Source organism: Triturus cristatus, chromosome 12, assembly GCF_964204655.1.
Source record: "Triturus cristatus chromosome 12, aTriCri1.1, whole genome shotgun sequence".
NCBI lineage: Eukaryota > Metazoa > Chordata > Amphibia > Caudata > Salamandridae > Triturus > Triturus cristatus.
Genome location: NC_140595.1, coordinates 174,027,267 through 174,055,249, shown reverse-complemented (window position 1 = coordinate 174,055,249; position 27,983 = coordinate 174,027,267). Strand labels below are relative to the sequence as shown.

General features: G+C 42.7%; 1 protein-coding gene across 2 annotated transcripts in view; it reads right to left on the bottom strand.

Moving 5' to 3' along the window:
* The window catches only part of LOC146773013 (immunoglobulin superfamily member 11-like), a 67,917-nt gene that overhangs the window by 10,295 nt on the left and 29,639 nt on the right, over nt 1-27,983 (bottom strand). Inside the window, exons 2-6 of one of the 2 annotated variants that reach the window (XM_085638136.1) lie at nt 26,702-26,862; nt 14,460-14,664; nt 11,448-11,603; nt 9,178-9,300; nt 5,068-5,224 (exon numbers count right to left, since the gene is read on the bottom strand). In XM_085638136.1, the coding sequence (XP_085494262.1) occupies nt 5,068-5,224; nt 9,178-9,300; nt 11,448-11,603; nt 14,460-14,664; nt 26,702-26,862 (802 nt within the window). The remainder of the gene's footprint in view (nt 1-5,067; nt 5,225-9,177; nt 9,301-11,447; nt 11,604-14,459; nt 14,665-26,701; nt 26,863-27,983) is intronic. The other variant, XM_085638137.1, reaches the window with a different exon arrangement.

Below are 27,983 nucleotides of genomic sequence, written 5' to 3'. Positions count from 1 at the left end.
TTGGAATCGATATTTAGGGTATTCACCGAAAGATTCATCTTCTGATGTGCAAGAGGGGCGCTTGCTAGAACTACAGTACTTGCCCCCCCATTTTATACAAAAACTGTTTACAGGCAACATGCCATACCTCCATTTTGAGTCAACTTGCTTTGCTAAGCACCCAGGAACAACATCGAGAAACGATTCGTAACCAGGAATAGTCTTGTGGTCTAGAAGATGTCTGTCAGACTTCCATCCTTGACTTTCTTCAATTACCGCACCCATACATACTCCTTGAAGCGTTCTTTAATCAATGAATACAAGACTTACTTCACTTTATCAAGACTTCCCCACAAGGATGGCAAGCTAATCTCATAGAACATGGATTTAATGAAGGCAAGCCATAGAATCCTCTTGGAGTGGTTATATCTTTAGTAGATAGGTATCTTCTTAAAGTCACTGAATAGAGCATTAATTTTTCCCTCAAGTAAATCAGCGACCTTTGACATTTCGCCCACAAAATTATTATTAGAATAATTAATTAGAAGCACAGCGTTGCCTCCTGGACCTTTAGGATGTAATAAATTGTAAAAAGGGGAGTCAGTATGGATAGACAACATTTCGAATCTGAGGGTCTTTTCATTAATGTCAGAATGCCCCCCCCCCTCACACGACTTGATTTTGACGAAAGGGCGGGTGTATGAAATGAGCGGTAACCATGTAAATGGATAGGGCCTGGTCCCCATGTCTCTTGTAGACCTTTCAAATCAGAAATGGTTATGCACTCAATACATTCTTGATCGGACAATTTTGAGCCTAGCCCTGCAATATTCCTTACAATTAACTTAATCTGATCATTTATCTCCGTACTATGCAGGAAATACTCTGGCCCTTCTAAAGCACAGCTAGATGTAGGGTTGGGAATCGTCCCATTGATTCTCTGTCAATCACAAGCTTCGAGATCTGCCAATACGGTGAGTCGGTTGCTAGTTGGTAGGGGGTTGGTTACTTGCCTCAAATAGAGCTGTTGGGTTGCTGGGTGAGGAAGACTAAAATGATCCCTAGGCCCCTGTCCCCAAGGGTTTTGGGTTACTGGTTTGTGAAAAAAGCCCAACAGCAATGCCAACATCTGCGTGTCCGGTGTTGGACCCTTGGGTAATCATCTTAAGAGTTTCTGTGCCATAAGGTGCGACTTAAAATTTACTACCACACAAACCCCCCTAAAGGTTTTATCTGAATTTCCCACCCAGCCCACCCTTCTCGCCATTATGATACTGGAGAAAGATTCCGCCCGTCCTTCCGTGTGCTTATTAATCCAATGTCGTGCTTTTAAGGATTAGTTGACCAGTTGATTCCTTTTGCATCACTGCTGGGCTTGGGAGGTGGAGATCATATGACTCTGGCCTCGGTCCACAGCAATCTTTTGAAGTTGCGGGTTGGTTGACTGTCTCTGAAGGCCTTTCTGCTGTCCTTGAAGGGGAGCCTGGTGCAAGTTCACAACGACAACACCAGCGCCATTTAGCATTGCAACAAACTTGGCCTTGGTTCCTGGTGCCAGGAAGTCCTGCATCTCAGTGGTTGGTTGGAGGACCATGGCATTTCCCAAATTGCAAACCACCTGGCAGAGTCCCTAAATACCAGAGCAGATAAGCTGAGCAATGGCGCCTGGCATATCTCAATGTGTGTGGCACCTCCAACATTGTTGATGAACCCTGGCTAGATATTCTCTTCACCGTCGAACGTGCAGTGTCAACAGTTTTGCACATAGGTATTTCCTTAAGAACATACAATAGCTGAAGCATTCACACTGGAAAGAAACATAGGACTTTAGTATGCCATCGTGCCCTTCACGCCCCTTCCAAGAATAACCATGCCTAAATCATCCTATTGACAACTCTGGATTGGACCGGGAAAGTGTGGCCCCTGGAACTTCTGCCCGTGATCATCTGTCCTTCGATCAGGCTACTTGTACACAAGGATCTAGGAACAGGGCCAGGTCTTCCACCCAAATCTCTGTGATCTACACCTACATGTCTGCAGATTGAACATAGGCAACCGCTTTTGATTGATTTGATGCCTGAAGATTCTGTTGCCAGCAGGCTCCCTTCCAAACATCAATTTACGCTAGGCATTATGGCCAAACATGGCATATCACCTCATGCCTCTCTCTATCCCCAGTCTGCACTTCCTGTTTCTTCATCTCACTCTTGCACGTTCTATTTTGTTCCCGCTTTCTCCCTTTGTCACTATTTTCCCATCTTTCTCTGCCTTATTCTTTTTCCATTCCCTACCTTTTTTTTTTTTACTATTAGTCAAAGTCAGATGATGAAATATAAGTCCTGGTCCCCAAACAAGAGTGGCGGTGCCAAGTACCTGCTACCACCAGCACAAAGTGGCATTGTCAGTACAGCTATATCCTCAGGCCATCCTGCAGAAGGGCATTTGGATGTATTAGGCGGATACCTTGTCACTATGCTGAGAGAGGTGAAGAACTATGGGGTGGGCCCAACAGAGTTTAACCTGACTTACTACTGCCCAAATATATACATGTGTAAATCAATTACACAACTAATACTAAAAGGTTGCCCTAAACAAAATGTATCCCTTATTAACATGTTCATTCTTGATGTCACAGTGCACCCTGCTGGAAAACTGCATGCATTTCACCTTGCTTGTTACAAATATGGGTAACTTTTGGTACTCATCTTCCCTTGTGAAATTTGTTTTAAGAAATTAATGTGTATTTATTTATTTTAAAAGTTTTATATAGCGCGAACATGACCTATTAGGGTATCAGAGCGCTTTAAAAATGATCATAAAGAAGAGACATAGATCAAATAACCCTTTTTTTTGAGCTACTGAAGCAGCACATTTGCTGTCTTGTGCAAGATGAAATGTTCCCATATAGTGTGATAGGAGGCTGCCCATTGTTTACCATTTTTTTGGGCTAATTGCAATTCTGATTTGCTTTCGTTTGTTCTCCCCCTAGAGCATGGATGCTTTACTTGTGTCCTTCCATTGATCCTTTCCCAATCTCTTTTTGATAAGCACGCCATGAAAGTGCATGTGTTTTCCAGCTGTTTCCCTCATGTATTTTCTCCCCACTCTGCTGCACTTTGTCTTCCTGTCTCTCACCTGTGTGCTTTTCTCTGGCAGCTCCACATTGCGCTCTCTCGCCTGTTTGATATTCACTCACCCGCACCCTAAGGAAAGGAAACTACAACTTTTGCCAGCCATGTAGCCAAGTCCTTAACCCTAACTAGACCAGGAAAATAGTGGTATACTGCGGTTGCACTGCAAGTGTTTGGAGTCCCCCAGTGTGATCGTTGGATATAATTGTGATAAGGAAGACAGTCTTCAAAGTCAGAAGCCACAGCGAGTCACTATACATCGGCTCAAAGAGTGAACACAAGAGAAACATCAAGCCAAAGTTAAAACCGCTTTGCCCACTTCCTGTGCCCCCATTCTTGCTTCTGCCACCCTCCTCCATGTTGCTTCCCTGTGTAGATTTCACCTTATTTTTTTTGTTGCTTTTTAATGTTTTATAAAACAGGAACTCGACCCGAAGGTATTGGAGTGCTTTACATGAGCACCACATTTATTTTTGGTAGGCACGGGGAGATTACGTGCTTTGCCTAGAATCACAGGATGTTGAGCCGACGCCCGAACCTAGTTCCCCAGCTCCAAAGTCGGCAGCTCTGGCCATTAGGCCACATCCTGCGAACTGTGTGTTGATTCTGCCCCTTGTGGCTGCCCTTCAACCACGCCTTCTGTATTGTGTCTCACGCTTCGGTCGTATTATTTCCCTAGTGTGTCATTATAACAAAGATTAACACTGTCTGGGCAAATGTTTCATCTCTGTTACTAGTTTAAAATATGAATATTGCTATCAGCAACAGAAAGGAGACTAGCTCACCTTTACAAACTGTCTGCACCCGGAGGACTCCACAAAGGCACTTTCTTTTTGTAAAGTGTGATCTGTTTGTGCTAGAAAATGTTTTGCTCTTCAGATCTGCAGATTATTCAGCGGATGACTGATTATCTGGGAATTGGGATGAATCCAGGCATTTGCATAAAAGGGTCCAGTGTAATTGTGTAATTCCTACAGCAGCACATAACACACTAACTTCAGGCTCCCAAATGTAAAGTAACATGCCATGTAACTAAACATAAGACCTGGCTCTTCGGATGAGACGTAGCTGCATGATACTCCCCCCCCCCCTCCCCCCTCCCCAGCATCTTGATACCCTCACAGGTGAGTAGTGCGCGTCACAAATCCCTGATTGATTGATTGAAGTGTATGCATCATAACAAGGAACAGATAAACTCTGAACATCCCTTCTGTACATACCCTGCGTTGATCAAATTAAACTTTTCTTTTGTCTTTTGGAAATAGGCAAAACAACTAAATGCCAGGAAAATAGTAAAAACTGAAACATTGTAAAACATGAACAGGAAAAAATCTATTAAAATAACAGACAAAGGTGCACAGCTAACAGTAACAGTTTTCTATACATTAAAAAAATTAATATTTGGAGACAGCAAAACGTGGAGAGATAATGTATGGGAAAAACTGTATTTTTGGGCTCTGTAGCGCTACAATAAAGGACCTGAATATGAGAATCACAGGGTTGGGTGGGTAATTTAGCATTTGATAAAATCCAATACCAAGAATTAACCAGGTATATCAATTATCGCAAAGTCTGAGTTTCGCTCTGAAACTGGGGAATAAAGTATGGGTTTTGGTGTTTATCAGACCATAATCTGTATGCCTGTGTATTTATGAGGTACTTTTAACCAATTCCAGCAGGTTTGTCCTGTCCAAATTTAAGTGTGGAGCAATTTTGATGTACACCTGATTATTACTGTTAATTGCGCCATTTTTTCTTTGTGATCTTTGCGCGCGCAGATGTTTGTGCAGGGGTTAGATTTAAAGGGGAACTTGAACTCATACCCAAAGAATTTTGATTAAATATCGAACAGTGCCTCCTCAGGAAGGTGCTACTAGAGCATTCTGTAGTTATTTTCTTGTACATTGGTCATTCTGCTTCCTGGAGACCTCTCGCCGTCTATCTTACATGAACATACCTCATCTCGTTGTACGAGTCCTCATCATCGTCTGCTTCCCACTTCCGGACACTCTGGTTGTGTAGATATAGAACAAGGGCGAAGAGAGCCAGAAGCACCAGACCCATGGTGAGGGTCACAGAAACACCCACAATGATGCCCATTGTGCTTTGTGTGGCTGGAAGGGAAGACACAAAAAGGACCATTCAACTATTTGGAAGTATTAGTAGCAGGTACCAGTACCAGGCACTGTAGTAAGGATCCCTGGTGGCTCCATGTCTCTAGTAACACCTTATTCCAGTCCACATTTTCCTCATTTAAACCCAAGGAAAAGGACTGCTATACTACAAGTTAAATTCATGCAATACAAATCAAACAGAACACACTGCACTCCACGCCTGCACTACTATAAGAAATCGGTAGGAGGCACTGCTTTCTCAGTACATGCCGCCAAGTTCTGCAACCCACTACCAGCCAACATTAGAAGCACCCAGAAACTATATACACTTTTGAAGACAGTGGAAAACATGGCTATTTCCTAAATGACTGCACCACATGCATCCAGGCAACAGAGCTCAGTGAATAGTTGTACCTTTAAGAGCAATCCTTAGCCTACAACCCACAAAGTGCAAACAACTCAACCAGCAAACTCCTTTTGATATGCAGATAAGCTAAAAGAGGCTGATCTATGGTTCCCTGTGGTATTATATAGTTATGTGGGTGCATATATAACAGTTATGGCTCACAATAATACGAAAACTGTAAGCAACAAATTATAACTTGTAACACTTAAGTTCTCATAACACTTATTAGCTAGCAGCATTATCTATCACCATCCAACCCCCCAAAAAACCTGACCACCAAATGAACAGGCATGGAATAACTGAAGAAATCTTTCACACATTGCTGAACAATTCAGAGGACTTTAACATAGCCCACCACTGCAGGTGCCAAATATTTATACACTCTGATTGCTTCTCTACATCTCACAAAGACACTCAGATATGGGCAGATAATAAAAATGCCCATCCCAGCACATCTCTCCACTTCTTTCTCAATCATGCCAGCTCAGTACCACAAATATACACAAAATATTAGAGTGGACAAACTAGTGCAGTAACCATCTAAGCAAACTATCATATTAAATAACATAAATGGACTTGCAGAGCGGTACGAAATGTAACCGCATACTGAAAACCATAAAACTGTGCATCTGTCTCTCACACTTCATCGCCCAACACAGTGCTACAAACTGCATCCCATAAAACAATAGATAACCACTCGTCAGTGGTCATCACGCACAACATGGAAACACTTCCCACATAGGATAAAAACAAAGACAACATCCTTCGAAACAACACACACCCTACATGGTGTAACATGCTATTTATGTAGGCAAGTGCTTCAGTGCCCCACATAGGGGTAGTAAGCGCTATATAAATGCTGCAATACATTGCATTGTAGCGTTGAGATTTTGTACAACTGATTCGTTTTAAGTGAAACAGGAACTCAACTCCTGGAATGCATGGTGTTGTTGTATCCGTGCTCAGAACTGAAGAATAGCCACCCCTTAGTACATGAAAGTGACTGGTGAACCTATAGTGCAGTGACCAGTCTGGGTACCATCATCTGATTCAGATTACATTGTCAGTCAAGCATCAGAGGGCAATACAAAACTCAGGAGAAAAGGATCTGATCTTGATCTATCCTGAGGATTCTTCACTTCTTCGTTGTCTGAACCATTATTGGTTTTAAAATCCTTCCCTCTCTGTACTGACCAGACTTTCGCCTGATCCAGGAGTAGCTTTCGGAGTGCTGCCGCGGGCCTTGCCTGCACTCAGTCAGAGACATACAGGCGGAGTAAGACAGATGCGCACAAACGCGGACAAGACTATACACATCATAGCTCACTTCTGAGAGTGCCCTGATTGAATTATCGGTTATAAACACAATTTTGCTTGTATCTGTGCTGAATTAGGGAAAGCTGCATGCACGAGAGATCCCTGTTATTTGGAGGGTTGCCACCTTTCCCACAGAAAAATACTAGCCATACGTTCATGTTTTACGATTCTGCAAGGACCTGAGCATGATACTTAAATAGAACTTTACATAAAATTACCTGTATTCATTTTCAGTATGCAAAAGAAACAATTGATGGACAGAATGCAGAACAATGTCATACATTCACCTCAGTCCAGAGATCTGTGCCTAAATCTGTAATTTCTTTGCTCCTCATGCCATTCCAGTTTGAACCCAGCCATATGCAAATCAGTCTTCACCCTGTGCCCAATGGGAACAGTCCAACCCGAACTGCCAAGCCAGGTCCTCCCTGGACTGGAAACAAGCATCCTAGGACCGGTTTTGGGGTTTCACCCCTCATCAGCCAGAATAGCTTGACTCCAATGGCATGGAGAGCACGGGACCTACGTCTGGGCATACCCGTCCCACTCGGGGTGACAAATGCAAAAAGAACAATTGATGGTTAGAATGCTCTCTTTGTTTACTTTAGTTATCCGTCTGGGCTCGTCCAGGCAGCTCTAGTGCACATTTTAAAGTGCTCTCTTTTTGTATTTACTGTATAAAGTATATACTAACAAGGGGAAAAATATCAGCTTTAAGCAATTTTTGCTAGTTTGTGTACTGGCCAGGACATCAAAATGCTGGTCATACTGATAAAATCCCGGCTATGTCTCACCCCTAGTTGTATGAAATCAGAACTCCAGAGAATTGTTTATATGCCTCTGTCATTACACTCTCCTTCAAATATTTGGCTAATTTCGCACCCACACATTTTCGCCAAAGTTGTGCATTTTCCTCTACTGGTCCTTGCGCCTACAACATACTTGTGGTCTGCACCTCAACATTTATAAGAGGAGACTGGTGCCTCTTTTTATTTGCTTCTAAATTTTACAATCACCTTTTCCTTTATTTCAGAACATCACCCTCACTCCTGACTTTGAGAAAGGCACTACAAATATTTATTTTTGAGGTTTTGTCCTTCGACTCTCAGTTAGTGCTACCCCAAGAGGGTATAAAGATCCCTTTAACCCCAAACCAAGAATTTGTATTCATAGGCATTTTTGACATCCAGTCATGGGCAAACAAACTTATGCACCTTTGAACTGAAAAACTGCAGCACAAACAACTCTACATTTTCTTCCACCTCGCATCCTTTCACAATCATGTCTTCCCCACCCCTCCCCTATCCTTTTTCTCACATATTTTCACTTATCTTTTCAGATTTTCCACTATTCTCTTCCCCCTCACCTTCTTCATTGTCTCCATTTCCCAACAACTTCATGCCTTCAACTTTCCCCTCACTTACCAATTTCCATGCTTCATTGTCTCTCAGCACACTCTAATCTACACGATTCACTTCTTACCACACTTTTATCTGCTAACTCATAGGCATTTGTCTTTGCTAAAAGGTCACGCCTTTCTCTTTTCCCTTATTTTAGGGTTCACTTGCTGTTTCAAGATCTCCTTTGTGAACAGATTACACATCTTTCACATTGTTTGCTGTACAGCTCTCTGGCAACTTCCTATAAATGTTGTTCTTTATATAAATCCACATAAATTTAAATGGCAATTAGCCTGTGTATCCTTGTTCTCACTTTTGATTTGCAAGAGAATCGAAGCACTGGAGGAAAGGTGATTGGCCAGAGTCCCACAATTTGTCTAAGAAAAGAAATTAGGTTTAGGACTCTGTTGCTCTAGCTCGACAGACAACACCCTTTTCTGTTGCAGTTTTATATAGCACGGACACGACCCAAAGGTATTGGAGCGCATTACATGAGCACCAGTTATGTTGCACAAGGACGCATTCATTTTTGGTAGACACAGGCAGATTAAGTGATTTGTCCAGAATCACAGGATGTTGAGCCGATGCCGAGACTCGAACCTGGTTTCCTAGCTCCAAAGTGGGCAGCTCTGGCTGTTACAGCACATCCTCATGAGGCCACATCTGTACAATCCCTATCTATGGTGGGTCCCTTTTACTTGTAAGCATGCCACGTCTATTTAAAAGTGTTCAAAGAGGACCTTCATACATGACCAGAACTTGTTACAGTACCGCTTACCTGAAGGGTGTTGCGGGCTGAGATGCTGACAGACAAATCTACCACCACTCACCGATTCTAACATGAAGCTCCAGGGCACAGGTTCCAGAGCCCACCAGGTTGAGGACGGTACAGCGATAAAGGCCAGAAGTGTCTGCTGTGATGTTTTGGAGTGTCACCGAAGCGTGGTGATCATCTGTAGGCCATCAGGCAGTGGTGGACGGTGGCAGGCGGAGTGGCAAAAGAGGGAAAGGGAAAGAATCTGGTGAACATTGTGCATTTTCTTGTCTATGTAGCTTAAAGAGATGGACAGTCATCAGAAATGCCCCGTGAATTGGTTTGTTTGCTAACTTGGGTGAGTTGCTGTCTGATCCTGGGCGTCCGGGGCTCTCTATGTATTGGTATCTAGATAGTGAAATCCTAGCTGGGAAGCAGCACAACTGGGGGCGTTGGAAGGCAATACCCGATGATGTGCATTAAGGGGAGGGCTGTCATGACTTTTTCACATATTTACAATCCTTTCAGGCACAGGGGCTTTGTGATTTGCCCAAACTCACATGATTTAAAGTCAAGAACAGAGGCCACAATTTGAACTAAGTTCACAAGGTCCCAAAGTTAATACCATCATCAGTTGGCCACTTCTCCTTGCTCTAGTACCCTGGCACCTCCCTCGTAACCCACACCTGGGAGCTTTTGAAACATCTGTAACGCTTATTTGTTACTAGACTTTTTTTTTTTACACCTGCTGTGATTCTGTAGGTTGATTTTGGGAGCAAGCAAAGTGTCATAGGAACCTGAGTATGGCCTGATAGGTGGTGTTAGCTAGGAGATTGAGTGGGCAGAAAGAAAGATATGGCTGCAGTTAAGATTAAATGTGCGTTTGTGGGGACTCTGTTGCAGGAGGTGGGGTGGTGGGGGTGATTTCGACACACGACCACAAAGGAAAATTGAATAAATAATGAATTTTCCCATCTTCTGTCGAAATCCACCGCTCTTACCTGCATGGGCTGCTCCTGCTCTGTTATTGACGGTGGCCATCAGTTCTCTGATTAAATTGGGCCATCGGCAAGTGTGTCAGGGTTGATACCACTTACAGATAAAGGCGACAGAGAGCACCCTGCCTCACATCCCCGCACTCAGTTTGCTTAGATGCATTAAGGTAAATGCAGTGCATAGAAAATAAAAAATCTTTAGTTTTCACCATTGTTGGTGCAGCCAGTGCTGTGTATCTCTAGGCACGTGTTTCAGGATTGTTGTCCTTTATCCTTGTCATCTCTAACAGATGTCTTGGCCTTAAAACTCCCACATTCCAGCCTTGTGAAAGATTACTGACACGTGAACTTCCACTGTACTGGTGCACCCTTCGATATAAGTATATCCATAGCTGAAGGCAAATTGCGTCATTACATATTCTGAAACTCAGGGATTGGATTTAGCCCCTGCAAATTCTGCTCTTTCTGTTCCTAAGCTACCTTTAGTGGTTTGAAAGCTTTGTCAACTAAATGTAAATCGTTTTGCGTGTTCTCATACTTTGCCCTTCCATCTCATCGTCTTTTAGAGGATGCATTTCTAATGGCTGAATATGAGACAATGCCCTGAACATAGTGGACTAAGAGCTTTTGAATGGTATTGTGGTCTTTCTCCAAAAGGCCCTGTGCTAGGATCAAGTCTGCGCTTTGCTCTAATCAGAGTGGGGGCGGCATGGTTTAATGTACATGAGGCTGAAGTATATCTAAATTCACTTTCAAAGAAGAGCTATATTTCGGGGTATATTATATTTTTGTCGTAAAGATGTGCAGAGAAAATCTGAAAGTTAAGAAGACTATTTTGAATTTTTGTCTGCCTCTTACTGGGATTCACTGGCTTGTGAATCTTTTTATTTTTAGCATGAGTAGAACATAATGATGGCATTCCTAGTTTTCTGTACCCCTCTACCTGGGATTCAGAAAGGCATGAGCATAAAAAAATGGTGGTAATATACCTCTCGTTGAGTATGGCGTTGAAGTCAAGGGGCGGGCTCACTAAATTGGAACTTTCAATCAGTGGGTTTTGAAACTATACGTGATAATATTATTAATGCGTAGTAGCATTTATGTTGCTCAACCTTGAGATGCAGGAAAACTAAATAGCTGATGCTCACACTTTTATTTACTTGATTAAGCTATAGGTAGTAATGTAGTTGCTCTCTTTCTGTAGATTCAAGAAAAGTTTTAACTATCTTATAATTTCATTCTTAAATTTGAACTTAGTTAATTTTGTGAAGCTTTCTGCTACATTAACTTTTGGTTAGGTTTAGTAAAACATATGTACCTACAACAATGCTAATGAAGTTTATACTTATACCTTCTTGTCTGACAATTAGGAGTTGCTTGCTGGGCGGGATCCTCTCCCACGTGAAAGTAGGCGCTGGTACAGCCTCCTTCAAAGAGCAGTAGAGACGAATGCTTCCTCCTTCCTGCCCGCTGCCCTCACTGGAGCATGCTGGGGTTGATGGTGGAACTGGGGAGACAAATAGCACTTTACAGACGTTTATAACTTCATTTCCTGTCACCGCCGACAATTTGCCCCACACCCCCCTGTAAATGATCAGCCCCACCCACTACAAGCCACACTCTTGGAAACCTATCGATCTAGCTATAGGGTTTGTGTACCTTCCTAAATGTATTTTTCCTTTGTAGATATATATTAGTTCCCTTTTTTGATACCAGTTCATTTTGAGTGGTCATCCGCCAGAAACACAGACTCTGACACTGACACACAAACACAGACACACACACACATCCTCTCTTCTCTCTCTCTCTCTCTCTCTCTCTCTCTCTCTCTCTCTCTCACATGCACTCTTTTTGGCTATTGAAATGATTGGAGATCTGAAACTGTGAATATGTTCTTGAGCCAATTTCTCCCAGACCATAATTGGATTATACATTTGAGTCAGGCATTGCACAAATGCTTACTGTTAGAGACTGCATCAACTTGGATCATCACTTTGCTCTAAATGTCTTCTAGTTAAATTCGTGATTTTTGTGAATTACTGGAAAAGAAGAGTGGGACCATGCGCAGACAATAGAGTGCGGGCTGAGGGACTGGGGCAACATGAGGATAAGGGAGGGTAGACGAAGGAGCTGGACGAAAGGACATGGACAACAGATGGTGGCCATCGGGCTGGGGCAAGCACATGGACAATGGAAGATGGGCGGGAGTGGCTGGGGTAAGCACAGGGACAACTGGATGCATCAAACAGTTGACTAAGGATGCTCCAAAAAGTTGACAGCTGCCTGGCTATTAAGGTACGGTACTCTGGACACTGACCTTGGCTAAAGTGGGTGGAGTAAATTACCATTCACCACCTACTATTCTTTTGGGCAAGATAAGGAGGATTACCAAATTCTGGCCAAAGTGGTCAAGGCAGAGGTCATTACCAAATACCTATCCCTCTTGAGCAAAATGTAGGGGTTATCAAATATCCCACTGCCCACAGGCAAGGCAGAAGGGCTAACAAATAATCTTGTCCCTCGGCAAGAAAGAGGGGCTACCAAAGATCCACCTCATTGAGCAAGGCAAGCGGGATACCAAAGACACAGTCTTGGCAAGATTAGGAATTAACAAATTTCCCCTCTTACTTTGGCAAAGGAATGGGCTATCAAATACCCACCACTATTGGGCAAGCGGGGGGATAGCAAGTGCTCCTTTCTCTGTGGGCCAGGCTGGTGAAGCTACCATAGGCACCACCACCTACTGTCAAGGTAATGGGACTAGCTAATCATCTCACCCTCTTCAATACACAGCAATACCAAATAACCCCCTTCTTTCGTCATTAATGGGGCTACCAAAGTCCCATCCTCCACTCTTAGACATGAAAGAACCTACCGAATGTCCCCCACCATTGGGCTAGGTGTGGGGTGACCGAAAACTCCTCACCTTCCTATGGCAAGGTGGGATACTATATGCACTCTATATTCTTGGGCAAGACAAAGGGCAAATAAAATACCTCCTGCCATTGGGTGAAAAAGAGAAACACCCTCCCCGGAATGGGAAAGGGGGAGGGCCCCAATTGTACTGCTCAAACATGATACTAATGTTACCTGGGGCATTATTGTTTATTAATGCATAGCGGCATTTGGGCATATACCTACCAGGAAACTAAGGTTGTGTAAACTAATGGAATTGGATTTGAAGCTAAAATAAAACAAAAGTCACTGAAAAAATGGTTCAGTTAAGGTTAACAGGACGTGAATAGTGGCTTTAGCAAAAAACCTCAAAAGAGGAAGTAAATACACCAGTTAAAACAGTACATTGACTCTGTCATGTCATTGTTACATCGTCACACATATAGTACATTAAATCATTCATAAAATCAGAGAAATTATATTGTTAATCTTTATAAAATAATAGAATTACAATCAGAAAAGGATACAATGTCAACTACAATACAAAAAATGCATTCAAAGAGTGTTATATGACGAACAAACATTAGCGTAGGGTGAAAAGTCATCGGCATGCAACAAAACTACGCATCATCGCCTCAATATTACACGATTTTAGTAAATACCAAGATGTGCCAGTGCAAAAATACAACCATGAAACTACCAATTACATGCTTTTCTCATTCAAACAACATAATGACAGAACCATTCCATGCTTCACACACTCATGAGGAAACCCACTCAGTATTTTATTGCCATCTGTTTGCCTCCTTTTACAGGTAATGGTGGAGGTTTGAGATAAGGTCAATGTATGGCATTTCATGTTTTAAAGGATTTATTTTCTGTCTTATAAAGTCTATGTTGTAGGAAATAATCAGCTCCAGTCAACCAGCTTTTTTTCAGTTGAATATGTTTAGAAACCAAAAAATAAATGACAAATATATTTTTTCTAAATTAGGGATTTATTAAGAGTTGATGTGTGAGAATCTCATCTCAAATGTCGTGTAGTTCTGTTACGCCTGTATCAAAAGTTGCTGGCCCCATTGTAACTATGAGATTTGCAGGAAACCAAAATGTTTCCTAAGTTTCATAAGGAGATTTCAGCCACTGAAATCGTTGGGTGAAAATCACAGGAAAATGACGAAATATCAGGGGATTCAGAACAGAAATTCCTGATTCCCTCCAGAATTTCTAATTTCTAAGGAGATCCTTGGAGTTCCCTATGTCTTCCTAGATAATTCCATACATGGAGATACCAATATCTCTGATACTCATAACTCTTAGGGGCAGGTAGCTATAACAATCCTGCCCTTTTTTGGACAACCCCAAAGAGGGCTAATTTTCACTTATATTTGGAAGCCACCAACAAAAGACCAGAACACTCTTTCACCACATTGTCCTAGCATAGGGGGGAGGGGGAGCTGACATTTACCTAGGATGGTGAGTCCGATGATCCCGATGTTGGGTGCGCTTGCATCCGGAGGGTTGATTACGGTGCACTGGTAAGTTCCTGTGTCTGTAGTGCGGGTTTCGTTGATGAAGATGGTGGCACTTTTGCTTGGTTTGTGGGCGAATCCGACTCGCCCCGTGTACTGGGTCAGGCTGTCCACGATCTGTCCCTGTTGGTAAGAAATTACCTGTGGGCACAGGATCAACAATGCTGGCAAATGAGGCAATATGATAAACATCCATGTATTGATACTGTATGTTTGAATGTATACGTATTTCTATATCACACACCTAGCCAAAGGGCAGTGGGGCGCTATAGATGGTCAAAGACAAGATTAAAGTCAATGAGAAATTGGACAGGAAGCCGAGGTGTGGACAGTTAAGGGATTGTGATGTTGTGTATACTCACCAGAAATGGGGGAGGGGGGCAAGGAACTGGATCTAGGTCCAGAGACTCGTGCTCCTGAAAAGTAGTATCGTTGCTGAGGGAAGTCACAGTTCCTAAGGAGGAGTAAGGGAAAAAGAGTTGAGTGCCGTTCTTTTAAGACAATGAACAGTGTATCCTTTTCAGATGCCCTCCCACGCCCCAAAGGATGTCATGCTGCATCATGGGGCGGTGTTTCTTGTCGGGCCGGCTCTGTAATGCCCTACGGATCCCCCGAAGGGTCACTTTGTCGGAGATCTTTTGAATGATCTAGCCGTATGGGTGTGTGCGGGTCTGAATTAAAGTGGTGCAAAGTGCAGAATTAAAAGATGGCTAGAGGGGAGTAAAGGTAGGTTTAATAGGAAGAAATCCCTCTGTCATCATTAAAAACACCAGAAGGTTGTGTGCTGCTTGAGGGTGATAATGGCCCTCAGTAGTTAGACAAGTGTAATGTCCGTTTGGGACAAGAGGAGGGTCGACATGTTTCGCGCAGTGATGTGGTCTCAGAAGGAGATCCTACGTGCCTCTTCAGGACCAGAAAGAGAAAAAAAGTGAATGCTAGTGCAGTGTGGTGGCCTAGTAAAATGTCGTAGTGCCACTCATTGGAATTGTAGAAGGATTTTATCTATTCAGTGTGCGCGCAATGTCCATAAGGTTCGGCGCACCGGCTAAAACCGACGCAAATATTGCGACAGCATACCCTCAGCCGAATCTTATGGACATTGCCTAACGAGGAGCACCGCCCCATTATGAGGCATGACATCCTTCGGGGTCTGTGAGCGCATCAAGAGAAGGATACACTGTCCCCTGCAATTGTCTTAAAAGAACGGCACTCATCTCTTTTTCCCTTACTCCTCCTTCGGAACTGTGACTCCCCTCAGCAACGGTAATGTATAGTCAGGCAGATGGGAGAAAATTGGGAATGACATATGAACAGAATACTGGATGAAGAGTGCTAACCAAAAGTTCCTCTATCTAGTTATTTATGTACATATTTTTATTCTGAGTTTTTTGATAATATGAGGCTAGAAAAACAACTTAAGCTGGTTCTAGGCCAGACCTAAAATAGTAATAGTGGGGGTAGTTTGAATATTTTCCCCACACTGCTTTTTGTTTCCAACCTGGCCCTGCACCAGCTGCACCAATGATGTACCTTGAAACCTATTTTACTTCAAAAAGGAACTGTTGGCTTCTGATTTAGCAAAACCCCTGAGAATGGTTCTAAAAAATTTACATTTCTCCACCTTTCCTGTTTTGCATCCTACATCATTTCCCCTTTGAAAACCAGACCAAATACAATCAGATGACTCAGCGCAACATCTGCTTCAGTTGTAGGATCACTACCTGATGAAGTGTTAATGGAGACCTTGGGAAACTAAAATGTTTGTCTCATTATTCACGCTACTGTGTTACAAATTAAAATATTAAAATAAATATATTTAAATTAATAAGGTACATACAAATAAAGAAGCAAAACTGAAAAATGTGAAAACTTTCTATATTTGATTGTGAATTAAAACAGACAATTTTAATATTTGAGCATTTTTTTGGGGTGTATGCTGATTTTTGTGTTTTTGTGTATTGTTTTGAAGTTCAGATCATAGAAATTGTTTAGGCCAGGAGCCCCCAGCTTCCAATACCAACTCAGTATGGGTACCCAGATTCCAGTAATGAACTAGTGTCGGTTCACAGAAGTCAAAAGGTTAAGAACCACTGAAGTAGTTTATTGATACACAGGGAAACAATAGCACTTCAGAGAGACCCTGGTTACCAGTTCCACGACAAAAGGTTCTACGGCGCAACCACAATTCCTTCATTTACGCATACAAATACCGTCAGGTAGAAAAGAAACTGCATCCCTGGGTTTGAACAAAGGGGGATGTGGCATTTCTGCCATGGTACAGGGAAAAAGCATTTGGGCCCCATTCTACCTCTAATGTCCTGATTCAGGGTGGTGGGAAATTCTGAGCCCGGTACAAACTCCTTTTTGCACAGTGATCGCATTTCCTACATTTGTGGTAAACACAACACTGTTGTAATTTATGCTCTGATAAATTGTATGCAGCCGCGTCTGCTGCAGGTAAGAGCGGTGGGACCGGGTGGGGGCTAATTCGGAGAGACGACCATGAGGGAAAATTTATTTTTTATTTCTCTAGAAAGTAATGCATCTACTTAGAGGCGTCACTTTGTAAATAGGGTGCAACAGGGGGCATGTTTTACGCCGCCGATGCATCACAAAAAGTGACGCAACAGCAGCTCAAAACTGTTCCATGGACTCATAAATAAGGCCCTAAATTATTCATCCCATAGATGCATTTTCTACACAAAGCAATCATTGCTTTCATGCAACATGCATTTATTATGTTTTAATCTAGATTCAAAGTTCAAGCTAGACACCTATTAACTTTACCAATGCTGTCACCAGACCTTATGTGATCAACATAGAAATGAGCTTTGAAGTACTTCAGAGGAAGGGGCTTAGGCCTTGCCACCCATGTTGGTTACCCTGAGCACATCATTTGATTTGTCAGACTTGTATGCTTCCACTAAAAAAGATTCCCTGCATCACACATTTTGCCTTTGGATACTCTAAGGCTCAGTATAGCAGAACTGTATTAGTTGCAGAGTCAGGCAAATGATCAAGGCTATAGGCCCGATCTGTTTATTATGAAAAGTGACCAATATAGGCATGTATTTATTGTGAAATGCAAATTTTCAAGTTCATAGTCATAAATGTGTGGGTTGGTTTTTAACCATAGTAAAGCCTGCAGAGAGGTATTTTTTTACATGGAATCGCAGAAGTCACATTTGCATGCAAGGGTTATAGTGTTGAGTTACCGCCGCAGACTAACTCCGGGGGTAGTCGATTTGCTCTGTGATCATCTTTAGACTATAGACCTGATGAGTTCACTTGGAAAATGTATCTCCGATGCTACGAGTCTGATCTGTTCACTCAAAAAGGTTATGATAAAGGCAGTAGCCCCGACTTGTAAAAAGCACTGATTTTAGCCAATGATTGTTTAACATGGACTGGTATGACACTGTATTACAGACTATAGACTGGTATTTAATTACACAGATCTCACAGATTTCCATCGATGGAAAGGGTTTTGGTGTTGGTCACTGACTTTACAAACTCTAGTAATAGAAGGCTTTCACTGTGATGAACCTTGTGAGGCTTGTGAGACGGGATGTATATTGTTTTGCCAACTGTACTTTTGTATATGTTTGTAATTGTTTAACCATATGCACAATAAGGGCCCATTTTATGAGAACTTCCGCAGGCCTGTGTTGGTTATGGCGCCAAGCCAGTGTTAAAGGTTGTAGGACTTATTGGTTCATTGGGAAAAGTCATGCCAGAGTCCTATAGATTTGATTCTTTTACTATGTATAGTTGTGACAAAGCCAGTAGGCTTGATTTGAAAGGCATGTGTTAAAGGCAATGGGCTTTTAAGGCTGGATTGTTATTGCAAGCTGCCTATGGTCGGGTATTTTGTTGATTGACTCTCACACACTACTGTAGTAGGGAAGGCGTTTTTTGTTGGTGACGCACTCAATCAAAGCATGGGGATAGAAGATATGAACTATGATAATCCTTATTAGACCTCCTTAGGAGGGATTTTGTATTGTTTTGAACACTGTAGTTTTGGACATATTTGTAGTTTTATTATGGAACACAGGAGGGTTGTCTTGTGGAAAAGCTTATTCTCAGGACAGTAGGTCTGAGTGGTTATGGTAAAATGATAAAGTCTATGGCCTGGTTGGTTCACTGGGAAAAGGTGTTCCAGATGCCATAAGTCTGATCTGTTTATTATGAAAAGGTACAATGAGGTCAGTACCCCTGATTCAGTTAATATGAAACGTATATGTCAAATCCAGTAGGCCTTTAAGAGTGGGTTGTGATTCGACTAAGTTAAAGCCAGCAGATAAGAATTTTGTGACATGAAATCTCCCAGATTACCTTTGTAAGCAATCATTTTGATGTTGATTACCCCCTTTGATAAGCAATATGAGGAGATGATTTACACTGTAATACATTTTGATACAATTCCTGTGAAAATCTTAGTTGTGTACAAGGAACTTGTAATCAACAAAATTAATTGAAAATACCTACATATATATATTTATATGAACATACATACTAGAGTGGCTTTGGGTTAGCTTTCTTCTGCCATTGGTCTGTATTATTGTCATTTACACTCTGCTCCCATACTTAACACCATGCAGCATGGGGCAATGCCCCATGTCTATGCCGATCGTAAGTGACTTTTCAACCTGGTGACCGCCGATGCGTTGATGTTCATCCCTGATATGGCTCTCCTTCAACCGCTTCCTAATTACAGACAAATATTAGGTTGCCCGACAAGGTTCTTACATAACAGCTTCCGAAGTCATACAGCATTAGTGCTGCACCGCTGATCCATTGTTAATTTGACTATTTTTTCACGCCTTGAAAAAGCTCCAGGCCTGCATGCTGCAAGGGGGCGAAACACGTGTAGGCTGTGCTAATATATGGTTGGGATTTACTGATTATGATGCTATAAGAATCCCTTTTTTGAGCTCTGAATTCCTTGGAAAATAAAGATCCTACTACCACATTGAATACGACATTATTCATCAACATTCTAGTTTTCTAAAATGCTATTGGTATACTCACCTGCCCTGGATTCCTTTATATGAGTGCGTGCAAAGGTGCTTCACAGAGTGCATGTGTGATGACTCAGTGACTATCTAAACCCATCAATGACTGAAGAGGCAATTTCATTATAAGTCAGACTTGTTGGTTTTGCCAGTGCTTGTTTAAACAAGGTGCCCCTGCCATGCCTTTGGTGCCTTATCCTGCTAGGAATAGCAACAATTTAGGATTCAAAACCCATAATCAAAGTGTGTCTACAAGATGTGACAAGTTCATCCTAATAAAGGACTTGCATAGAACTGGCCATTGTACAGCTTGGAGTTTGTGCTTTGGATGCCACATTTTGAGACTTCCTTTTTCAAGAGGTTGTATGTTTGTGCTAATATATGCACCACTCGACTAGTGCAAATCTTGCTCACCCATAGGGCCATATCACTTTGAGCCGCAGGTGTAGGGCAAGAGGAATATTTCATGCAGTGACATTACACACACCATGACCAGATCACATACACTGTAAAAGGGAAACACAACCCTGTTTTCTAATATTATCATGGATGCCAATGTCTTGAATTTGGTCTTTGTAAGTTTGAACACAAACTTACTGTCCATTTGCTTCATTTTACTCAATTTGTGTTCTGCTTGGTTGGCCATAAACATCCATACACGCTACTTATGTTGGTGACGAGTCCATTTCCATCACATCTCTTACATTGGCCTTTATTTTTATTTAAATGTTTTAAAAGTTTTATATAGCGCTGGCTAGACCAACAGGTATCAGAGCGCTTTACATGAGTAAGATAAAATAAAGCAAACATGGCATAAAAGTAGATAAAAGATAATGAAACAACATGTGAAATATACAAATCAAAATAGATAAACAGGTGCAAAAGCTATACACTTCAAGTAATTAGTAAGCCTGGGCATAGTGGGCGTAGTGGGGCTATGTGAAGCAGCGCGTAGTGTGGCAAAATCTACGCACACTCGCGCGCTCTGCGTAGCCCCACTACGCGCCACCCGCCTCCCGCCCGCCCTCATTTTAAAATAATTTAAAGAAGGTTAAAGATAAATAAACCACCTTACCTTCAGTGCGGCGTCCCTGGGCTCCCTCTTCTTGCTGGACGGTAACTTCTTCACGCAAATGCGCATGAGCAGGCGTCCACGCGTGCGCATTAGCGTGAAGAAGTTACCGTCCAGCAATAAGAGGGAGCCCCGGGACGCCGCACTGAAGGTAAGGTGGTTTATTTACCTTTAACCTTCTTTAAATTATTTTAAAATGAGGGCGGGCGGGAGGCGGGTGGCGGGCAGCTTTGCTTCGCTGCGGCGTGTGCGTAGCGCTGCCTGCTACGCCTACTTCGTAAATGGTGAAGCAGGCAGCGCTACGTGCACTCCGTGGGAGAAGCGGAGCACGATGCCCAGGGTTAGTAATTAGGTAGCTGATGTTCTTGAAATGGACAAATATTACTGGCCAAATATAACATGGTGATTGGAGATCAAGTGTAGGTCACAGGTTAGGATCCCCAATAATAATTAAGGACGTGGATTTTGAGGTCTTTTTTGAAGCTGACATAGGAGGGGTTACAGCGCAGGATTTTTGGGAGGGCATTACAGATGATAGGGACATTACCAGAGAAGGAGCGTGATTGTGTGGATTTCTTTTTATGAAGTAGTGTTATTAGGAGGAGGGTGTTGGTGCTTCTCAGAGGTCGTGTGGTGCCCGCAATGAGGAGTTTCTTGGAGAGGTACTGCGGAGTGTTTTGGTGGAGGATTTTATGAGTAATGCAGGCAGTTTTGTAGGCAGATCTGCCTTCAATAGGGAGACATTTAAGAGATTTGAGAGCCGGGGATATATGATCGAAGCGTTTGCAGTCTGTGATGAGCCTGGCTGCAAGGTTGAGCACAGCTTTGATTGGAGCAAGGTGGACCTTGGGGATTACCTTGAGGATGGCGTTACCATAATCACTACGTGAAAGAACAAGTGATTGAACTACAAGTTTAAAGTCATCGGTAGGTATAAAGGGTTTGATTTTCTTGAGGTGACGGAGAGTGAAGAGGGCTCCTTCAGCAGAGTTTTTGATGTGGACGTTAAGGATTAGGGTGTTGTCGATAGAAATACCAAGAGATTTGATGGAGTTGGACAGGGTGAGTGAGCAGTTGAGTGCGTTAAGGTCAGAGATCCAGGATTGAATGAGGAGAGGGTTATTTTTAGGGGAGAAGAGAATGATTTTGGTTTTATTATTATTAAGTTTCAGATGATTGGAATGGAACCAGGTTTGGATCTTGGTGAGGGTGTTTTTCAGGTGTAAGATGTCAGCAGGAGTTTTAATCTTGTAATAGATTTGGGTGTCATCGGCGTAGAGGTGGTAGTTGATGCCTGCTTGTTTAAGAATGAGGGTGAGGAGTTCTATAAAGAGGTTAAAGAGGGAGGGAGAGAGAATAGATCCTTGGGGGACTCCAAGGGAGACAGGAGTGGGGTTAGAAAGACAGTTTTGAATTTTGATTTGCTGAGTTCAGTGTTGTAGGTAGGAGACAAACCATTGTAGGCAGTACCATTAAAGCCGAAACAAGTCCTAAGCACATTTAATAGGGCTAAATGGTTGACTGTATCGAATGCTGCGGAGAGATCAAGCAGGATAAGAAGGCAAGTCTCGCCATTATCAAGTGAGTGGTGGATGTCATCGACGATAATGAGCATTGCCGTTTCGGTGCTGCAGCCTTTCCTGAAGCCTGATTGAAAGGGGTCGAGTAGGTTGAAGTATTCAATGTGTTTGTCTAGTTGTAGTAGGACACATTTTTCAAGGACCTTAAGAGAAGGGGGAGGTTAGTGATGGGGATGGGGCGGAGATTGTTTAGGTCATTGGGGTCAGCAATTGGGTTCTTGATTATGGGAGAGATTTGTGCAAGTTGAAGGGAGGTGGGGACACAGCCAGTAGAGAGAGAGGTGTTGATGATTGTGGTCCAGTATGGGGTAATGATGTGCTTAAGGGCAGGGACAAGGTTAGAGGGTAAGGGGTCTTTCGTGTGGGAGGACAGTTTAAGATTACCAATTATTTTAAGGACTTCTAGCTCGGTCACAGGGAGGAAGTTGAGCAAGGAGGCATTATTCTTTAATTGTGAGTTAGGTGAGTTGGTTTCCGGAGATGTGGTAGGGGATAGGTGTGAGGAGTGGTTGGGGGTGTGAGGAAAAAGGTAGGTGAGGAGAGTCACCAGGGAGAGGTAGAGTAGTGGGTGGAGGAGAGAAGGGGCCAACTGGTGGAGGGGATGTGGAGTAGGAATTAGAGGTGAAGACAGGTTTGCATTGGGAGTTAGAGGGGAGCTGTGTGGAAAGGAAGGATTGATCAATTTTGGCTATTTTTTCTGAGAAAAAGTGGGAAATTTCTTCACATCTGGCGGAGGAGGCGATCAGATTTGGAGGTGCGGGGGAAGTTTGGTTTTGAATGATTTTGAAGAGTTCCCTAGGTTTGTTTTTGGCACGATCAAGTTGAGTGCGGAAGAAGGATGCCTTTTCCTTGAAGATGTGTATTTTGTACGTGGATCTAGCACATCTGAGGAGTGCAAGATGGGAGGGAGAGGGATGGTATCTCCACGTTCTTTCCGACAGTCTGAGTGACCATCTTTCGTTATTAATTTCGGTTGTAACCAAGAGTTGGAGGGGGTGTTTCTTTGTTTTTGAGTTTAGGCGGGGCCAATTGGTCAAGGATATCGGTGACAGTATTGTTAAAGTGTTCAGTGAGCTCATTAGCATTTTGTGAGGAGGGAATGAGAAGAAGTTGATCTTGGAGTTTAGACTCAAGAACACCCGGGGGGGGGATACATTTTAGATTTCTGGTCAATTGCTTAGGTCTGTTAATTTTGGAGGTGGGGAGATTTGCAGTCGTAGCAATGGTGAACAGTATGAGGTGATGGTTAGACCAGTCAATGGGGACGATATAGGCCCTGGAGGCCAGATCTTCGCTAGAAAGAATGGCGTCAAGGATGGCTCCTTTGGTGTGTGTCGGGGACAGGCATAGTTGTTTGAGTTCATTGATCTCAAGTAGATTAGTGAGGAGGGAGATAGTGGGATCATCGGTATCGTTCCAATGGAGGTTAAGATCCCCAAGAAAGATTTTTTGAGTTGGATAATGAGGATTATGTCAGGAGCTCACATAAGTCCTCGATGAAGGGCTGGGGGGCTCCAGGGGGGCGGTAGATGTTGTGTAGACGAATTGGGTGGGAATTTTGAGTTGTTATTTCAGCTTCCAGGTATTCGCAGGAGAAGTAGCCAGAGTTATTGACAAGGGATAGCTGAAGTTCGTTTTTAAAGATAATGGCTAGACCACCCCCAACTCTGTCAGGTCTACCTTTTCTAAGAATAGAGTATCCCGGGGGAAGAGTAGGTCAAGTATGCTCGCTGAGTGGTCATTGAGCCAGGTTTCTGTGAGGAATGCAATGTCAATGGATTCACCCAGGATAGTTTCCGAAATTTCCGTGGCATGCTGGACTGCAGAGCGACAGTTGGCAAGCATACATGTAAGTGGTGTGGGGTGGCATATGGTGGGTGGGCAAGAGTGGATCGACGCGAGTTGGGGCGTGAGTTGGCCTGACTACAGAAATAAAATATTTAGCAATTATCAGCAATTTATGACAAGCCAATGGAAGAAGAGGACTGACTCTGATCTTCTCTCTGTATTTTATGTTGTGTCTTGTGCTGACGTGAGCTCTGGAAAACAGCAAGCGCTCCAGCCAGACCTCAACATGAGGAAAGCTGAGGAGCAGTAGCACTTTTGTATTTACAACTGGTTCCACTGACTGAAGAACACTGAATCTATGTTTATTAAAAAGGAATATCACCCCTAATGAGATGTGGCAAGAGCACACTGTTCCTACAGTGACCAAGACTCTCCTTTGTTCTATGCAGACATTTTGCAATAGAGTCCCAATACTGCCACTACTTAGCAGGGGCTAATCAAAATGGCCCTTAACAACACAATTGGCTGCTGTAAGTATTTTTGGGTCTGACATAAAAGAGCTTTATCTGTCTTATGATGTAGACTAGTGGTTCTTAACCTGTGGTCCTAGGATCTCTGGAGCTCCGCAAGGACTACTCAGGGGGTCAGCGAATGTTTACAAAATTAAATAATATTAAAATTAATACATTCAAATGAATAAATTCTATACAAATATAGAAGCAAAGTTGAAAACTTTTCCATATTTAATTGTGATATTTGAGCATTTCTTTGATGGACACTTGTTTTTGAATTGTTGTGCTTTTTTATGTTCAAATCATAAAAGCTTCTTAGACCAGGGGTTCCTGGTTTCCAATAATGACTAAGGGCTCTATTACGAGCATGGCAGTCTATGGACCACCAGACTCGTGGGGTAGCGGCAGCAGCAGTCTCCCGACTGACCTCTTACGATTAGTGCGGTCAGACTGCCATTGCCCCCCTGCAACACCAGGGAACTGCCATTCCCTGGCGGTGTTGCTGCATTTTGAAGACATCAGTGCATTTGGAGCAACTTCTGCAGCCCCACAAAGCACATTAGAAATGTCCTCTCCTCCATGGTTTCCATGGCGGTTCCTCCTTCATTGAAACCCTGGCGGAGAGGAAGCAAAGGGAACCATACAGGGCACCCTTGTGCCTCTGCGCCCTGTGGTGCATGCAGGAGGGCACACTATGTGTCCTCCTGTGTGCATGCATCCCAGTTCCTGCATGGCAGGACTTTTCACATCATGCTGTGCAGGAACTGTTTTGGCGTTCCAATTGCGGTAGACATTTTTAGAGGCACCGCCGAAGGAACGCCCAAAAAAAGCCCACAGACAGGAGGAAACTCCTAATTTGGTGAGTGCCTAACCACGGGTTTGGCAGTGCGGTGGCAGGGTGGACCTGGCACTGAACCGCCAAACTCTAAATTAGGCCTTCAGTGGAGGTCCACAGGAGTCAAAAAGTTAAGAACCAGGTCATGTTGTGCCTTCCTGCAAATGGTGCTTGAGAACTCATGGCTGTTTCAAGTGTACAGAGGCAGTAGTACATGTGCCATTATGTCGTGCACAATGTGACAGGAGTATTGGCATCAGCATCAAGTGGACAGGCAAAGCTGCCACTGCAGTAGGCCGTGAAGTACATGTGTAATAACATTCTGATAGCGACAGTAATACCTCTACAAGTACTGCTAAACGATGCATCTATAGTGGTACCACCAGCAGCTGGGGTGCAGGCACAGTGTGTCGGAAGCTCTGTGACAGCAACAACAATATTTTTTCCAGGAGTATAGACAGTGGGCAAGCCAAACTGGACCACCTTGATTTGATCTGGCTGGACAACTAGATTAATCTAGCCATTCTTTGCATTTGACTGTTAATGTAAAACATTTGGCTTGTTGAAAACGTATATGCAGTGGCGGCCTGCAGGTAAGGGGTTAGAAAAAAAAAAGACTTAACTGCTCATCGCCTGTAATCAGAAGCAACACTTCTTTGTCTTCGCTGTTTAGCTGGCTCCCGTCATAACCTAGGCTCCCCTAGGCCAATCACAATGTTGCTGTCACCATGACACCAGGCTGGTGATTGGTCTGGTAATTGGACTGTACGCTTTGGTTCGGCTCTCAGACAGGGGCTGACAGTCTGTGCATGTTCTCCACCCAGGCTGTGTATTACAACATGGTGGAGAATATGCAAAGTGCGCATCACTGTTTGGCTGGCCCGAGACGGCTGACCAAACTTTTATGCGCATAAGGTGCAGTAACCACTCCATACCCTCAATGTCACTGCCCCGCCCCGCCCTAACCTGCCTGGAAGATACTAAAAAGCTTCCGTTATTATCATTTTATTTTTCCTTTTACACTGCTTCGAGAGTAGTGGGGCGAAGCTCCTCCGCCTTAGCGGAGGAGCCGCCTCTGCTTTTATGTGCTTTATTTGGCTTGGTGATGCATTTTTACTGTGCAGTATTCTATCTGGGAGAATGCAATGTTTGTTTATTTTGGCTGCTATTTGGTCAATGCTTTGAGTGGGTCTTGTCAAACTTCCTTTGAGCAGTTCTAGGATATCGTCCACACGCTACAAAAATCTAGACTGAACACAAACTTTGGAAATCAATCCGGGAACAATCCTGCTGCCCTCCTTGCTCCTTATAGTGCACTTATTTTAGAAACACGGAGTCCTTGTACCTTGGCGGTTGTGCGTCATTTGACTAACCTGTTGAGGGTTGTTGGGTTCGTCAAGGGGCGTGACGGTCCAAATGATATTGAGTCGATTCAGCGCTGCGGTGGTGCGAAACGAGCAAGGCAGTAGTGCGCTTCCACCCCTCAGGACCTGAACACTAGAGGTTCCCACTGACACCTTGACTGCTGCCACAGCTGAAAGGTAAATGTAAGGTCAAATATGTTGGTTAATCATAGTCATTATGCATGCAGAGCAAGTTATTATTCAATGATAATTTGGACTCAATAATTTTGAAAATAATAATTTTTTAACATAAATTTATGACCAGTAAATGCTTTCTTTGATGAAAACGTAGACTAAATAATGTTGACGCTAACCACAACAATCAACCACTGCTTCATGGTTCTTTATCAACCACACGCTCCCACATAGTTCTAGTATAGAAGTCAGAATAGTAAATAATCAAGTTCAATTTTTTTAGGTGGGCATGTCCAAGGAGAAGCAAACAATTGAAAATATATAAAACTCACCTGTGACATGTATTTGCTTCCAAACATTCCAAGACGAGTACAAGCAGTGATTTAGCAACCTCTAAGACTTTAGGAAGTAGGAAGGTATTTGTGAGTACAAGCATTAACACGTTTAGTAGAACCGTATTTATAAGTTTGACCAAATTTAATTATTTCCGGTCGACATTATTTTGTAGACAATATTACAGGTCAAAATAATTTGCATAAATTCATCAAAATAACCACAGATGGTTATTGCTGATATATAAAGAGGGTCCTATAATCTCAGGATAAAATTGAAGATTTGTCCAACAAAGCATATTTAATTTAGGATATAAACCAAATTAAGAAAGTTGTGTTGTTTCACTACAATTTCATAAATTGTTCCTAGTGTAATCGCCAAATTTATGTTCCTATTGGCCATCCACACAAGGAGCAGTCATTCCATTAAAGAAGATTCATGCCTGTGGGTGTCTGAAATTATAATTAGGGCTCCCGGTTTTATGGTATTTATTTTTTAACATTTCCGTCTGTATTTATCCATATTTATTTTTTGCTAATGTTAACTGTATTTATCCATATTTCATTTAGGTTTTGTGAAAAAAATGAAGCTGAAACTGGTATAGTTCCACATTTATTTAACAAATAAAAATAAATAATGGCTTGAATGTGTGCCATGTTTTAGTGCTATGAACACCCACAGAAGATAAATCAATGCACTTATACGAAAATATACAAATTTCAGTATCAACCTTGTGCATATCTACTGCTGTTTAAGCCTCTTTACTAAAATTCCTTTCTTTTTA